Source organism: Protopterus annectens, chromosome 11.part0 (genome assembly GCF_019279795.1).
Source record: "Protopterus annectens isolate FY-2018-M chromosome 11.part0, PAN1.0, whole genome shotgun sequence".
NCBI classification, from domain to species: domain Eukaryota; kingdom Metazoa; phylum Chordata; order Ceratodontiformes; family Protopteridae; genus Protopterus; species Protopterus annectens.
Genome location: NC_056745.1, coordinates 341,054,322 through 341,072,197, shown reverse-complemented (window position 1 = coordinate 341,072,197; position 17,876 = coordinate 341,054,322). Strand labels below are relative to the sequence as shown.

General features: G+C 39.1%; 1 protein-coding gene across 1 annotated transcript in view; it reads left to right on the top strand.

Moving 5' to 3' along the window:
- STAB2 (stabilin 2) overlaps window positions 1–17,876 on the top strand; it is a 922,612-nt gene that overhangs the window by 316,275 nt on the left and 588,461 nt on the right. Inside the window, exons 14-16 of the mRNA XM_044087850.1 lie at window positions 733–795; window positions 890–1,006; window positions 1,123–1,176. Coding sequence (XP_043943785.1) covers window positions 733–795; window positions 890–1,006; window positions 1,123–1,176 — 234 coding nt within the window. The remainder of the gene's footprint in view (window positions 1–732; window positions 796–889; window positions 1,007–1,122; window positions 1,177–17,876) is intronic.

Sequence of the window (17,876 nt, the reverse complement as noted above, 5' to 3'; positions counted from 1 at the left end):
TGAGTGACAATATCTATATTTGTTGAGTACTTTAGGGAATTTGTTATAATTTCTACTTAGGTAGAATGGTCTATTTTGGCCACGCCTGATTTATTGTATTGTATCTAGTGGTGGTAGTATTGCGAAGACAGCTGAACAAATATGAGTCCGAACTATTTTGTTACTTCCCAGGCTTCATTTTCCTGTTATAAGCCATTAAAAATATTGGATGATACCTTACTACAAAATTTTAGCATTTTATTATATAAAGAAAACATGCAAAAAGAGGTGTTGAAAAGATTGGACAATTACTCTGTGAATGTCTCCAGATTTCTCTTTCCTCATAATTAAAGATGATTTAATTTATTTCAGTATAAACAGGGTGGACAGTTATGGAACCATTGCAAATTAAGAGTAAAATGAATAAGTCCATCTAGCCCTTCCATCTTTGTGTTAGAAAGAGCAGTATAATTTAGTTTCCAAAGGTTCTTAATTAGCACTTAGTAAATAAATGAAGGTGCTAGCAGCTCAACATGTTTGCCACTATGCACTAGAGCATTTCATGCATGGGTAGCAGCCATAAAGACTGCTGAAAATGTATCATTGTTCCCATAGACAATGTTAAAATCCACTGCCCGGTATACTCATTGGGAAGGCTGTTATGTAGTATCAAAAGTTTTACTTTACACAAAGCTAATGATTAAACAATAAATTGTTGTACTCATTTTATAAATGTAGGTTTCTTCTTTTCAGAAAACAATACTGGAAATATTAGGAGACAATGGAAGATATAAAAAATTCAGAATGTTACTACAGGTAAGAACTGGGAAAAGATCATTTAAAAGGGCAGCATGTAATTGTCTCTTGTGCTCTGAATACTTAATATAGTGTTTTTTTTTTCTTGCATCAGGCAACTAATCTTGCCCAGACACTAGAGCTCCCTGGACCTCATACTGTCTTTGCTCCAAGTAATACTGCTATGGATGGCTTAGAGAAGGGTATCTACGATTTCTTACTGTCATCTCAGGTATGGGTCATATTGTAAAACATGTAAGACCTAAATAGTCTTCAATGCTTATTGAGCCATATTTGTTTCATGTTGTCAAGCTAATGGCATATTCATTTTATTAAACTTTCTTTCAGGGTTCAAAAAAGCTTCTGGAACTTGTGCGGCATCATATTGTGCATTCAGCTGAGGTTCGTTCTTTGTAAAATATTTTTGAAGGAAAAACATTTACTTACAAAATACTATCAAGCAGTCCTAATCAGTCTCAGAAATCCTTAATGCATAAGTAATATTTTCTACATATTTTGTATTCTGTAACATTTTAATGGTCACAGGAAAAAAGTTTTTGTAAGAAGATATTTGACCATTGGTACATATAATAAATGTGAAGCTTTGAAAGTGATTAAAAATATATTTTATAACTTACATACTAATAGCTATATTCAGAAAAGCTTACTTTTATGCAGAAACCTTAATTTAGAAGGTTTGTGTATCATTATATGCCATTCTGATTCAGAGATCAGTCTCCCACTGTGGTTTACCCTTGGCATGGTCAGTGGTTTCACTGGGAAAGCTAAGGAAGTGGCTAATACTCATTAGCCATGTACTCTTTCCCAGACATAGCTGTAGCTCCTGATTAACTCAGTAAAGTGAGTTAGAGAATTGTTCTATGTTGATCTTTTTCCTCTGGAATGATTTATGGAGCAGGTGAGTATAGCAGAAGCATCATTGGGTGTGCATATGTGTGTGTGTGTATTTCCAGCTCTGTAGGGCCAGTAATGCAGTGGAATGTGTGTGTGTGTGTGTGTGTGTGTGTGTGTGTGTGTGTGTGTGTGTGTGTGTGTGTGTGTGTGTGTGTGTGTGTGTGTGTGTGTGTGTGTGTCTTAGCAGTGTGCCTATGTTACTGAAATGTATGGGCTGGTAAGCAGAAGACAGGGCATTGTTCTATTCACAGGCATAGTAATAAGACACTAATGAGGTATTTGTTTGGCCTTCCCATGTCTCTAAGTTGGAGATTATATCCATTGTACTAATTGACCAACTCACACTGGACAGTTTGCATAGGCAGAGAGAACCTTTGTGAATCCCAGGGAAAATGTAGCTAATTGCATTGTGTATTGTAACCAGTGAGCTGCAGAACTAAGTAAACAATCAGGATGTGGTTAGTTGTAAATAAGTGAGAATGTACAGCAAAATATAAAAAAAAATGACCACCATCAATCATTTCTGAACAGAAAATTGTATACTAGGTATGACATGAACAAATATGGTGTGCGTAGCCCAAGTGGAAGATGGCTGCTTTGTGAGTGAGCTCCACTGCAACAAATGTGTAATTATTTTCTTTCTTCTAACTGCTTATACAAAGGATTTATTTTTCTTTCACAACAGAATGGGTGAAGGTGGAGTGGAGCCAGAAACCCTTGCTAGAAAGCTTTACAATGGTATCATCAGAAAAAAAAGAATGCTTATTTCACTTTGAGAAACTATCTGTAGTGGCAGCAGAAACTGAGGCCTCACATTGTCGCCATGGCTCAACAAAAAAAGATGAGCAATATGAAAAACACTATAGAAATGACTGGGGTAGCCCACAAAAGTCTGGTTACAATAAAAGTGCCAGTAGAAATGCAAAGAACTGAACTGGATAAGGAATGCAGGAGACAAGCAGGTAAAATAAACAATCTAGAAAACTGCTTTCATAGCGTAATTATCAGAATAAATGGAATACTTGAAAACATCCCTTAGAAAGAATTAAGACTGTTAATGGAATGCTTATTTAAGGAGGTAGTACATATACCTTCATATTCAAACCCATCAACTGAAAGGATTTATAGAGTGGGGAACAAAGGGAAGAACATGCGGACCTGAAAGGAAATGCTCAGGCACATGCTAATACCCTGAGTTCAGCAAGCAGTAGAAATGGCCTGGTGAGAAACAGTACTGAGCATGGTGGAAATCCATAGAGGAAATTATATGCTTATCTTTTAGCAGACTACACACAAAAACTGTATGTTCTGAGATAACAAATGTTGAGAATACAAAAAGAACTGCTCCATCTCAACTACATAACTCGTGATATGCCCAGCTATCTTTCTGTTTAAAGCAGATGGGGACAAATGTACTTTGTTGAGAGTGGAGGATGCTGTGAACTTCCTGAATATAGCAAAAAACACTTAAAATTGACAGTAGATGAACACTTCGAAGAAATACTTTCAGAGGTAAAGGTAGAGGTAGAGTGGAAAGGAGCCAAGAAACAGTGACTGCAGTGACAGATACAGAGAAATCAACCACCATCTAGAGACGATTAATAGTACAACAAGAAAAGGATCAATCTGAGGGGAAAAGTACACAAACTAAAACAATAAGTATTCAAGAGATTGGATTAACCAGGGATGTAGAAAAGGCTATGCTGACACAGGACTGATTCAGTGACTGCTCCAGAGAAATCCAGTAGAGATTTTCTCTGGCTCCCTTGACACTGCTGATGAGCATTGCTGGTCCCCTGAGGCTTGGACAGGCTGGACAGAAATATAAATGAGAGATGAATCTGTTGCATACTTATAGAATAATGTTCTAATGACTGCACACCTTTATATTCTAGAAATATGTGCAACCTCTCCTTTGCAATGGACTAACCATGTTTCGCTGAAAGTGTTTTGTATATTTTCTGTCTCTGAAATGCATGTAAAATAGGGACTTGCAAACTCATGGCCCCAGGGACTAGCCTCTTACATGGAAAGACTTGCATCACGGTGCTCACATGAACTTGGTAGGGGAATAAATTGGACCACATGGGTTATATCTGTGTGGCTGTTATGCATGTTGACCATGTGTGGATATGTTTTTTTTCTCTGCTAAAGAGTATTCCCATAATACGAAGAGTCTTTTGCAATATAATTATTAACAGCTGTAGCAACAGCTAGATAGATGGGAATGGTAATGGTACAGCAGACATTTTAGGGGAACAATCAGTAGAGTCCATAAGGACTGCCCACCTACCTGTTTGATATTTAAAAGTAATTTGATTCTGTTAACAGGAAATTTCTGTTTAAAGTCCTAAAAGAAAGGAAAGGAATTTTGTAGACATGCATGTTAAATGAATAGAATGGCTTTACACAAAGCTCACATTTAGAGTATGGATAAATGGGGGCTTGTCAGAACAAGTAGTCATAACAAAAGGGTCTAACCAGGGTTGTAAATTACACTTATTAATTATGGAAGAGCTTGCCTGTAAAGTGAGGGGGTTTATTGAGTGAAAAGACAGGAAATACAAGTGCCAGCATGCTTTATTTTCAGATGATTGTTTGCTAATTAGTAGTGATATAAGAGGTATATTGAAAGGGATATTAGCTTCAAAGTTGTTGTTGTTGTTTGTCTTTCGTCTTTTCCCGGTTAGGGGTCACCACAGCGGAACTCCGGTCTGCTAATGATTGGCAGTTGGTTTTTATGGTGTCGAGTTGCCAGCCCGACGCCCAACCTTCAACGAAGGCACGCCCATTCAACGCATGTCTTTCGAACGCCCACTCGACCATGGGGAGGACATGATATTAGCTTCATAAATCAGTTATACTGAAGGCTGGGGAACAAACAGGAAATGGACATACCTGGAGCTTACAAGAGAAAATATTTCCAAAATATCTAGAACTTTTGGTGTGGAAAACCAAGATGGAAATGTATAATAAGAATTTGTCCCTTCTGCTTGAAAGGTTCAAGGAGGATTGGGAGAAAGTTTGTAACCTTTCAGACAATTTCAGAGAGAATAAAAGCTATAAAGGTGATGGTGCTACCACATGTACTATTTACACTGTGAAATTTGGCTGTACCAATGTCCCATTCAAATTTAGCAGAACTGTAACCCCTGAGAAATGGGACAGTGTTAGGATATACAGTCAAGAGATTCTCGTTCTTAAAAGCACAACTCTTTTTAAGGTATGGAGGTTGGGCCTTACAGATATTCACAGGTATTCACTAGCCTGTCAACTTGCCCAACTAGTTTACGTATGGACAGAACCAAATGATATTATAAGACACAGGTAACAATTCCTGACAGAAGGAATGGAATAATACTGGAATGGGTGTTGTCATGGGAATAAGGTCTCAAAAAATAGAAGAATTAGGTTCTAGACTTAGGCCTATAGGCAACATAAAGTAGCGGGTCTATATTGTTTCATCGAAATCTACTTACATCGAACTGCTATTCATCAAACCAACATCATCGAACCTCCTGTCATCAAACGTTCAAATCAGTGAATGCTTTTCCCAGGTTAGGAAACTAGTTGGCCAGTATACCACCTGACACACAAACACATTAAACTAAACCCAATAAACTGGGGGGCTATGCCCCCTACACAAACACACACACACTATATATATATATATATATATATATATATATATATATATATATATATATATATATATATAGGGAAATTTCTATATGTTTGCCAGCTATTTTCCTTACCTGGGAAAAGCGTTTGCTGATTTGAACATTCGATGAAGGGAAGTTCAATTATGTCGGTTCAAGGAATAGCAGTTCAACAAACTGATATAGACCCTAAAGGAGCTTCCAGAGGTATGTTGCACAATTGCAGCTTGGGAAAAAAACTGTATGAGAGAGTGGAGGGCTTACAAAATGGTCCTATATTAAGACATTTGATGGGGAACCCTATAAGGTGTTTGACCTACTTTGTAGGGAATATAATCTATCCAGAGAGAATTGCTTTATATTTGAACAGCTTGGCATATACATAGCACATGCAGCATTCAAAAATAAATCGTGATGTGGAAGGAATGGGCCTTTATTAAAAGAAAAAAAGGACAGGCATAATATATGAGGATCTAGGTGATATAAAATAAAATCCAATCCAGATAAGGATCCAGAGAATATAAACAGAATGGGATGAAGTACAGATAGATGAGGAGGAATGGGAAGCAGTCTCAGCTGGGGCATAATAATCGAAGAAATGGGTAAGACTGAAAGATCAACAGATGAGTACTCCCCATTTCTGGTATTTAACACCTAAATGGCTATATAAAAAAGGTACACAGCAACATTTAGGATGCTGGAGAAGTGGAAGAGAGGGAGTGGGGAGTAAAACACATTTTCTGGGATTGTTCAGCGACATAATGGAAGTGTGATAGCTCTTCCAGAGAACTAAATGAAATTTCTTTCCAGGCAGAAGAAACTGGGCTTGCCACTTTGCTTACAAGGGATAATGCCTAGGAATAGGCAAACAAATAAAAAAGATGTCAAGGTGAGCTGGATTTTGGCCAGTCTTATAAAAATGTCTTATGACAGCTCCTAGGAGGATACCTGTAAAGTGTGAAAATGTTTTTTTTATTATGAATATCAGCTGTAGAATAGTGATAAAATGTTTCCAAATATTGATGACAAAGATACCAATGATGTGTAAGGATGTGTTAATAAACGAACTACATAAATACAGTAAATAATGTAGATAGTTTTGTAGTGCATGCAGCACCTTGACTATACTCCAATATCAGCAAAAAGACAAACCACTTAAGCTCTGCAGTAGTGTGAGAAATGATCTTAACAATTGTTTAACACCTCCCTAAGAACTGCTAAGATCAGGTTTCGCACAAATGACAGTGTCAGCCAGTAAATCACAGAAGAGGAACTCAAAAAACAGTTTCATTTCTGCCTGCTGTGCCTCTAACCTATTCCTAACATTGTTACAAAATATTCCCTGTACCTTTTGTGTTTTGCTGTCCACTTGACAGCACGCATTAACTGCTTTACCAGTTATGAATGCCACCAAAACATTTTTTCAATTTTTACTCTAACTAGTAGAACATGGAGAGAGAAAAATCCATGCTATAAAAGATATGATTGGTTCTCCAATCATAACCCTGTACTATGTGTTTTTGACTTGGATGCCAAGAATCATCTCTCAAGCTTCACTCCCAAGGTGAATTTCTTGACATTCATAACTTGAACACATGATAAAGTGGTTACGATTGCTGACTCGTTCATAATCCAATATGATTTTGAGATCCTCAGTGTTATATGTGTTATGCATGTTCCTTGCTGATACAGAGCCAGATCATGGTCAAGAGGGGCCCTAAGCAGGGTAATAGACCAGCAACAGTCCCTCCCCCCAGCAGCACCCCCCAGCCCTTCCAGTGTACCATTACTTGGCTCTTTCTCCCCAGTTACCATAAACACTGTTTAAACCTGTCAGTGTGCATTCTATTTTCTTCTTTACTACTACAATGATAGAGATATTTAAGTTTCAAATTTTGTAGCACAAACACTGATAGCCATTTGCTAAACAAAACAATACAGTCTCACAATGAATACAGATTTATTTTGAACAGCAAGCTTCTCTGCCCTTGAAACTCACATTCATTGAAATGGCGTTAAAACCCACATTCAAAGAAAATGAATCTTGCCAGTGGCAGATTGTTTATCTTTGGGCTGTTTTCAAACCATATACCCCTTGCACACATTTTTTGGACCATGCATGCATACATGCATGTGTTCTTTTATGCGCCATCCTAATTGCAGTAAATTATACTCCTTGTATAATACAATACCACTGCTTAGAGTGTGTATTAAATTTGCAGGTTTGAACATTTTTTCCAGTAAACAATAGAACAAAATGTATGAACCAATAAGAACAAAACTATCCATTACAGAACATTTCAATCACAAAAGGTCACTCACATTTCTGTCATTGCAATCCACCAATATCAGTCAATATATATACTCTCTGCAGAAGTAAACATCAGCTAAATAATTCTACATTAAAGACATCTGTAACTAATAAAGAGGTTGGTGCTGGCAAACAACTGTACATTTTAATGTTGCATGTACAAATTCAGTGCCTGCTGCTCTTGAAGATTAAACTGCCCATGTTACATTTAAAAAATTGGTACGCTGGTAATATTGCAATACAGAACAGCAGTCAAACTGGCAATAAGTTCATAGTCACTAAGCATCTCATCCAAAGAAGGACACACTCAGGAGTGCAGCAACCCCAATCCCCCTTTTAGGAGGCACTGCAATATCAGCACTGCATGTATATGTACATGGTATGGGAGTTGAACCACAGCCGTCTGCACCAAAGGTAAGTATGCTACCTGTTGTGCTACTAATACTGCTTTCAAATTCTATACTACAAACACTGATGATGGCCATTTGATAAAGAAAACAATTACACATTGAAAACAGATGTAGCATGAGCAACAGAGCACTTATCTTCCCTCCACCAGGAGCAGCAATATCCTAGACCTGGTCATTACCAACATGGGCGACCAGTGTTCCACACCAGAGGTCAATTACTCATTGGTTAGATCTGACCACAAGCTAATCACCCTAGACATCCACATCCCATCCCCACTCCCCATTAGGAAAACCACCATAAAAAATTTCTCCAAAGCCAACTTCACACTTCTTAAGACAGAAGTGGAAAACTTTATGACACCCATGCAGACAGACAATAGAGGTATGACTGCTGAATCCTGCACAAATGCACTTTATAAGCACGTACACATGTGCATGGATTGTGCTATCCCTAACAGATCCAAGATGCTATCCTCCCAAAAAAGGAAGCCAATTTGGTGGTCCCCTGCCATAAACAAACTCTACAACAGAAGAAAGAAACTGTTGCAAAAAAGAGTAAAATCCCATGATTAGAGGAACTCCCTGGTCAGCCTCAGTAAGAAGATGAGATTCCTCATAAAATCCTCCAAAGCTAGTTACGAAAACAAAATCACCACTGATTCTAAAAACAACCACAAAGCATTCTATAGCTATGTCAAGAATCTCAATGGCAACACTCAGATCTGCTCTGAGTTACAGCACAATGGCACTAAATATACAGAACCAACTGATAATGCCAACATCCTGGCAGATAGGTTCAGTGCTAACCTTACCCCCCTCTCACCCCCTAAAGGGCCCATCTCTATACCGGAAGAATGCAAAGTTCCTGTAATCACGGCTGCACAGGTAAAAACCACACTCTCTAAAGCCAAGAATACAGCATCCATGGGACTTGACAACATCCCAGGCTGCATTCTACATGAACTACAGAATGAACTGGCACCCCACCTAAGCACCATGTTCAATCATAGCCTCAACTCAGGCTTTGTGCCCACTTAATGGCACACAGCGATGGCTATCCCACTCCACAAACGGGGAGCCACCACAGACCCCGGTAACTACCTCCCCATTAGCCTGACAAGCCTGGTCTGCAAGGCCATGGAACATATCATCATGGAACTTATAAACAAAGACATAGGTAATCTCCAAACTCTGGACCCCATCCAGTTCGGGTTTCTAAAAGGCAGAGCATGTCTTCTAAACCTGACAGACTTCTTTGAAGCAGTCACCAAAGCCATAGACGTGGGTAAGGTAATTCACACAGCCTATCTAGATCTTGCCAAGGCTTTTGACACCATCCCCCACTCTGGAATTATAGATAAACGCACTAAACTAGGTATAAATCCATATGTCACAAGATGGGTTGCCAACTGGCTCACTGATAGAACCCACACTGTGAAAGTAGCAGACTCCAAATCTGACTTCAGCCCAGTGACAAGTGGAGTACCACAGGGTTCAGTCCTGGGTACTCTCCTGTTTTGTATCTACATTTCTGAAGTACAGACTAACACAGAAGGTCTTTGGCTAACGAAGTTGGCAGATGACTGCAAACTAGGAGCCATAAACAAAACTCCTAACGATGTGGACATCATACAAAAGGGCTTCACTAAGACAGATGCCTGGTGTCAAAGCCATGGCCTCAAGTTCAAAAATGTCAAAAAGTGCATTGTCATCCCCTTTGGTAAAAACTCTGTACCCATGAACTACAACATAGGCAGTAGTATACTTAACACTGAAAGTGTGATAAGAGACCTTGAGACACAGGTGGACAGTAGTCTCTCCTTTGATAATCATATCACCACAGTAGTCAGGAAATCCTTCTACATGGCACACCTCATCACAAAAGGTTTCTCATCCAGGAAAAAAGAGGTCATTGTTCCCCTCTATTCGTCACTCATTAGATCCATTATAGAGTACAATGCCCCTTTTGGTATGTACCTCACAAGGCATCTACAACAACTGGAAATGCTGCAAAAATACCTCACAAAGAGGATTACCAGCCTCAAACAGATGCCCTACGCAGACTGTCTTAAAAAACTCCAGCTTTACTCCATCGCATATCGCCTACTCAGAGCTGGTCTCTGCCTAACATACAAAGCTATGTCAAACCCAGAGCTGTTGGACATGTTCCACTTAAAGAAATCCCAATCCTTCTGAGCTACACGCTCTAGGGACCTAAACCTTGTCACCACAATAAACAGAACATGCTGGAGGGATAAATTCCTGTCCCAGAGACTTCCCATACTCTGGAACAAACTACCTATCTATATCAAACAAAGCTCCTCATTAGCACTCATCAAGAAACATCTTGATGATTGGATGGGAAATAGGAAATTCACCCCGGGGATCACCTCTGTGACTCTGCTCAACAGAGGCACAGGAAAATAATTTTCTTGGGTGGCGAAAGTCAGGGTACCTTTTTGGATAGGCTTACATAGGCCTTAGGGCCAATAGCCTAGTACTCAACTTTCCTTGAAAATGCACAGAAGGTCAACAGTCTTTGAAAATACAGAGAAGCTCAACAGTCCTTGAAAGTGTACAGAAACTCAGCACTGTTTGAAAACACAATGGAACTAACAATTGTTTGTTAATTAACAGAAATTCAACAGCCCTTGAAATGCACTTGCTGATGACAGCTTGGTAGTTGATGTTGAGGATTCTGGCTCTATGGTTTTGTGGTGAAAGTACAGAATTTGAGCCTGAAAGAGTTAATCAACCTGTCGTCCCTAAATGGGGCATTTCACACAGACAGACACACACACACACACACACACACACACACACACACACACACACACACACTCACACACACTCACACACACACACACACACACACACACACACACACACACACACACACACACACACACACACACACACACACACATCCTGTTCTCCACTAAACTACTATTTCATGAATGGCTTATTCTCCATGATCATCTGGAATGGCAACAGCATAACTCCAAATTCATGCTCGTTTCTTAAAACATTGCACGCTTGGTTTCAAAATGTGTGCATGTCGTACTAAAGAAGCATGTACAGACACTACTAAGGATACACTCTGTATGTGGCCTTAAAGAAGAAATGCAACGAACGCAGATTGCATTCTTAAAGAAGAAATGTAAGTTTTTGTGGCAGCCCCCCCAGCAATTTGGCACCCCTCCCTGGCTAGTGGGTCACCCAAGCTGGTGGGCCCTAGTCAACTGCTTAGGTTGTCTAGTGCTAGATCTGGCTCTGTGTTGCCATGTTTATGGTATTTGTTATTTAAAAGTTAATGAACATGTTTAATGAAAAAATTAATTCTGTGAACAATAAAACTGTGTATATTTACCAGTTCTTGCAATACAATGAAAAGTGAAGCATGGATTTTTGTGGCTTCAGTGGTGACATTATCAGACAGCAAATAATAAGATGGATTTCCAATTAGACTGCCAATGTGCCAGACGTGTCCCATGTTCACTTCAATATAATATTAATTTATGCTTTTGCAAACTAGTGACTTGAACTGTTCCACTGCAAACTCTTTTTGATCAGAATTTGAGCTACAAGAACAAAGGTAAAATGTAATATATGTATGGTCAGTTTAGAGTAGCCAGTTCCTAGGGCATGCTGTTGAAAAAAACTAAACTAAAATATCTAGAAAACATTTTCCTGCACTTTATTCACTGAAAACTGAATACGATTTAAACTTATTTCAGTTCACCAATAATCAACTCCTAGAAGATGTTTCCTATTGGAACTCACTGCCAACATGGTTTGTAGTTGCGCATCTGTAGTGACTCATTATGCGTAGACTTTTCTCTTTTCTCCACAGTTGTGTTACACCTGGAGTTAAGCTGAGTTCACTCCCCAAACAGAGATGCGGTGGGGCATGTTTCTTGAGAAAAAAATATATATTTTTTAGAGATCTCATGGATCTAAAGTTTGAACTTGTTGAGCCTTCAGTCAGTTTTAAACTTAACCCACATTGGTAAAGTTCTGGATGGAAAATATTGAAATGAGGAAACATGCAAATGCCACAAAGACAGTAAAAACAACAAGACTGCTCAGTGGGAAGATCCCTATCTCATAGGTCCTGGGTTCAGTCTTGACTTCTGGCTATTATCTTTGTGGACTATACTTATTCTCCCTATACAAATGTGAGTTTTCTCCAGGTATTTCAGCTTCCTCCCACCTTCTAAAACTGCGTTGCTTAACTGCACTAAACTGTCTATTTTAAGTATATCTATTTATCCTTGCCATTGTAGCTCTAGCCATGGCTGAAAAGTGTCTGTTGACCAAGCGCTTTCCAAGTTAACAAATTGTAAAATAACATATAAAATCATGGCATTAGCTGAAACCCTGAGACATTAGGTTACAAGACAGAAACCTTAGCCACTGCAGCACTGCACGTTAAGCACTATTGCCATGTTTTGCACACCAAACAGATCTCGGCATTTGAATATGAGGGTAGAACAGATTGCGGATTGTAGCAAAATACTCTGTTTGTAGGACAATTCACTACTGAAGTATTAAGGTCTGAAGGTTCAAGCCAAATGCCATGTTTTTATACTTGTTATTTTATAATTTGCTCTACTACTATGTGCAATGGTCATCTCAGCTGTGGTCATCTTAGCAACACTGGTGTAGGTTATACTTCATTATTGTCATATATTGTTAATTTTAAAATGACAGTGTACCCCACCCCAGTCCCTCTATTCCCCTTATCAGCATCTATCAGGTTTCTTCTCAATAACACATCATTTACAATGAGGCTGCCATGTTCAGTAGTGGTGTCCTCCTAGTTTTCCAAGACTCAAGCCATATAAGTTCATATATCAAAATATCTGACACATGAAACAACCCTCAAAACAGATGCATTACCACCACCTCACTATAACTATGCCTTTCTCACACTAACACCTCCAGATTTAGGAGGTAGCAATGGGCTAACATCAAAATAAGCTCTCACGTTAATGCTAATATACGACTAATGTATACTTTTATACCTCTTCAGCCAACACTTGCTACTGTTTATTTTCCTCTCTCATTTACTTCAAAAACATTCTCATCTTTTAATCAATTATCTCTCCATGTCCTTAATTTTCCCTCCTACTTATTATTCCTCCTCATCTCATTCTATTCCTCTGTCTATTTTGGCACAGAGTATGCTATTATTTTTCACCTCCATACATCATTAGAAATATAGACAATCATTTTAATAATTATGTATTAGTTTACTTGATACAGACTATCCACTTCTGCAGTGTGTCTGGCTACATGTAGTCCATATTGTGAGCTTGATTGCAATTCATCCTAGTAATATTTTGGTAAATTGGAACCCCTACTGTTTGGCATATACTTCTCAGAGGTCCAGGCAAATACAAAGAGCCTGTGGCTGACCAAGTTTGCAGATGACTGTAAGTTAAGTGCTGTCATTGACTCCCCAACTGATGTTAACATACTGCAAGAGGGTCTCATAGCTGAAAATAACTGGTGCCAAAGTCATGGCCTTAAGTTAAACACAAAAAAATGTATTATCATACCATTCAGCAAAAACATGGCCCCTACTGATTACCACATCAATGGCAACCCCCTAAGCACACAACTTGTGGTGAGAGACCTGGGTACTCATGTTCACAACAATCCCACATTCGACCATCACATGGCAGCGGTGGTCAGAAAAGCCTTTTACTTGGTTCATCTTAGGGATTACATCCAGAAAAAGGAGGTTATTACCTCTCTGTACTCCTCCCTTATTAGACCTATAATTGAGTATAATGCCCTGTTTGGTATGTACCTCTCCAAACACCTGCACCAACTGGAAAGGCCACAGAAATACCTCACAAAGAGAATCCATGGCCTCCAACACCTATCCTATGCACAGAGCCTCAAATCACTATCACTCTACTTGGTATCATACAGACTGCTCAGAGGTGATTGGTGTATAACCTACAAGGCAATATAGGACCCTGCCCTACTAGAAATGCTCCATATCCGTAGGTCTAACTCCTCGCACATTACCAGCTCAACAGGCCTAAATCTAATATACATCAACAAAACCTGCTGGAGAGACAGATTTGTCTCCCAGAGGATGCCACATCTCTGAAATAGACTTCCCATACATGTCAAACAGAGTACCTCACTGACCCTCTTCAAACACAACCTTGATGAGTGGATGGGAAACCATAAATTTGTCCCAGGGGTTCCGCCTTTGTCCCTCATTGACAGGGGTGACAGGTGCTGACTGAGGTTTATTTTTGGGGGATAAACTCTTGGCTAAGCTTGTAAGGGCCCCAGGGCCATTAACCTAATAACCTCCTATGATCGTACGAAATGAATTTCAAGTCTGTTTTTTTATCTGTTGTGGGAATTTTCTCCCCTTGTATATAATTATTTAACAACTACTTGTGTGTTTTTGTAGAGCCTTTCTCTCCAGCTCATTATAAAATATTTAATCTGTTGCAGGACCTTTCTCCCCTTGTATATAATTACTCAACTACTATTTAAATGTTGTTGAACCTGCAGTGGACCTTTACTCCTCGGGCCTTCACCGAAAATGGGCCATTGGCTCAGATGGACTTTCCCAGTTATTAAAGGACAAATAAAATATATAAAAAAATAAATAAAAATGCATTCACCAACATGTTCCATGTCACTATTCTAGAAAAAAATGATAAGCCGTCATACTAGTTTAGTGGAATGTCGTCAACATAGAATGATGACAGGTTTTCTTCATAGACAAAATTCTATATCAGTAATGTTCATCAGGAGAAGTCGGACTGGTTGTTTTTTAAAATATCTCCCACAAAATTCCAGCCAGCAACATGGCTTCTTCCTAGCACAGAATCCGACAATTAACACGAGGTATTAACCTGGCAGTTAACACAGAGGATTAACACTATTAGATCTGAACAAGCAGCTCCCTGTAGTCCCGCGTTTGATTCCTTCAGTCTCTTTTCTTTAACCATATAGTGCTCTTGGGAAAATAAGCTCGGCTGCTAAATGGTCTCTGAACCTGCATGTATAGTAATTGCCTCTGAATGCCATGTAATTAGTATTAGGTAATGGTGGGGGTGGGTTAGCAGGGACTCACTTTTGGCAAGATAGGTTTTACTTTACAGCAATAAAATAAAAGATAGAAGATATATCAACTTGGCCAATTTGCCATCTCTATATCCAGCTCCATTCCAGGCCTTGAAACACATACATGAGGACCTTTACTATACTGATTGGAAGTTGAAGTTTCTGGTCCTAGGAAACAGACTAAGGGGTGTTCTTTTATAGAAATAGCTAACAGCTAATACAAGCTACTGCATCTGCTGGCTGACTTGGAACATTGGATGTCAGATTATGAACCACTGAATTTAAGGATATGGGTAAAACAAACCAACAGAAGAAAATATAGTGCAAAAATGGAAGCATGTCTTAGGAGAGGCTCAGTTACCATACTGCTTCCGCTTCACATCGTGCATCCACATATCCCTTCTGAAAGTCCCCAATAGCACTCTGCTTTTGGAGCTCCCATAAAATAACCTTTCTACTAGGAATTTAGATTTTATGTCCTATTTTTCCTTTATGAAATTCCACAACACTGCAGCTAACATGACATATCTAATGAAATGTTCAGTAGTGTTTTCTGGTAATTTGGAAGTTAAATTTCAGTTTTGCATTCTTCTGCAGAATAATAAGTAATGGACTCTGAGCATCTACGAATATCTTAATTATGATGCAATTTGTCAAGAATTTAAATTCAAGTATTACATCACTCTTACCTCCCTGTTATCTACAATGCCACAACTATTTACACAGGGAATGTCAAACACTATGTAAAACAATGTATCAAGGGTTCCCTGACAGTTATGGCAGACATAAGCAGGGTGCAGATTAGCAACAGCTTAATTCCTTGACCGATTTACAACCAAAATGAAAACAATGGCCCTTGGTGAAGTGTTGAGGGGTCACCTGTCTCTGACACACAACAGTCAGTATTCAACCCTACACAGCCCTTACTTTATATAAGAAACTCTAAAGACAGATAATATTAGCATAGGTTATATATTTTTGATTAAATTAGACTTCACTAGGAAGCATTTCTACAATCCAGTTGCTTTTTTCTGATTTTGTAATCCCTTTTAACAATTTTTCCAATGTAAACATGCAATGATTCCAAGAGATTCTGAACAGGGAAAAGACTTACACTCCCCTTAACTTCTACCCCTTTCTAATTTTTAATGATTGCTATATGGAGTGAAAAGATTTGAAATCAAGACTAACTGGATACTGAAGTATAAAGGCCTTGAACTGTATTCTCCTAGGTTTCTATGCAAGGAAGTTAACCCACTTAGTTCATAAAAACATTTCTTATAAATAATTTCCACTATTCATTTTTGTAGGCAAAGTGTATATCTGAATAAAGTAGCAGTATAATGCAGATACATCAAGGGCCCAATTCAGAAAGGTTACTATGAGGTCACACCTTGCGGTAACCATTTCTGATTCATAAACAGCCTTACCATGGTGCTGCAACACAAAAATGTGTAGCACCATGGTGACCTGTTTCAGTAGCTATGGTAAATGCTAAGAGGGCAATCCAGGGGAGAGGCATATGCTAATTTGTCATGTAGTTTCAGCTGGAACTGCCTGTGTAAAGTAGCAGGTTTTTCACAGTAACGAGAATGGCCAAAGGTCTAGTTCATTCATCACAATAGAGATAAGTGCCAGGTAGTCAAGTGCTCAGGTAGTGTTGGGGGTTGTTTGAATGTGTATATGTGAAGTGCTACATGAGTGAGTGTATGTTTCAGTGTGTGTCTGCCTGGGAGGTAGCAAGAGAGTGGTTAGTGAAGGGTTAAGTGAGTTAAGTCTGCATACGTGAACATGAGTGAATGGGTGAATATGTGTGAGAATGTCATTGAGTGTGGAGGTGGCTGTGTGTGTGTGTGTGTGTGTGTGTGTGTGTGTGTGTGTGTATGTGTGTGTGTGTGTGTGTGTGTGTGTGCGCGCACATGTGTATGGAATGAATGTGTGCATCTGTGCGTGTCTGTAATGAGAGGGTTTGGGGGAAGGTTGCCATATTTCCACACACCCCTAGACTAACAAACAAAGCCTGTAACTTTGGGTCAGGGGACCACCAGCCACCAGAGATAAACCTACAGATGTGGGTTATGGGAAACACTAGATACCAGGTATAACTTCCTGTGTCTGTCTGTCTGTATGGGTGAATGGGTGAGTGTCTGTGAGTGCAATTATGTGAGGGGGGACTGTTCCATAATAACACATACACATAATCAAGATGAGTGGAACTCTAAACACCAAGGATAACCTCTTATGCTTTAAAAGCATTTCCACATAACAGTGACGGGGGAGATGATAGACACCAAGGATGACCTCTTACTCCATAACAGCATTTGCACATAAATGGGAGTGAGGAAAGAGAAAAATAAAAAACATGTTGTGTGGATCCACCAGAAACCAGGGAGATATTAAAGGAGTGTGCCTTAAAGGCACTAAAAAGGATTCCAAACCTGTACACTCCCTCTGAGGATATTAGTCCTCTGTGCCACCACTATAAGCTATGGATACCATCTAAAAACATAAAATCTAACAAAAAAATCAACTACAAAGGTGGTGGGGGGGGTGAGAGGATTTAAACCTTCCATCCTTGCCTCAGTAAACCTTGACACTAACCCATTGCTTTAATTGATAAGTCAGTGCAAGACTTTTTTAAACATATATTGAGGGTTTTAGGCATTATTCCATATCTACAACAGTTTGCAACATTCAAGGGGA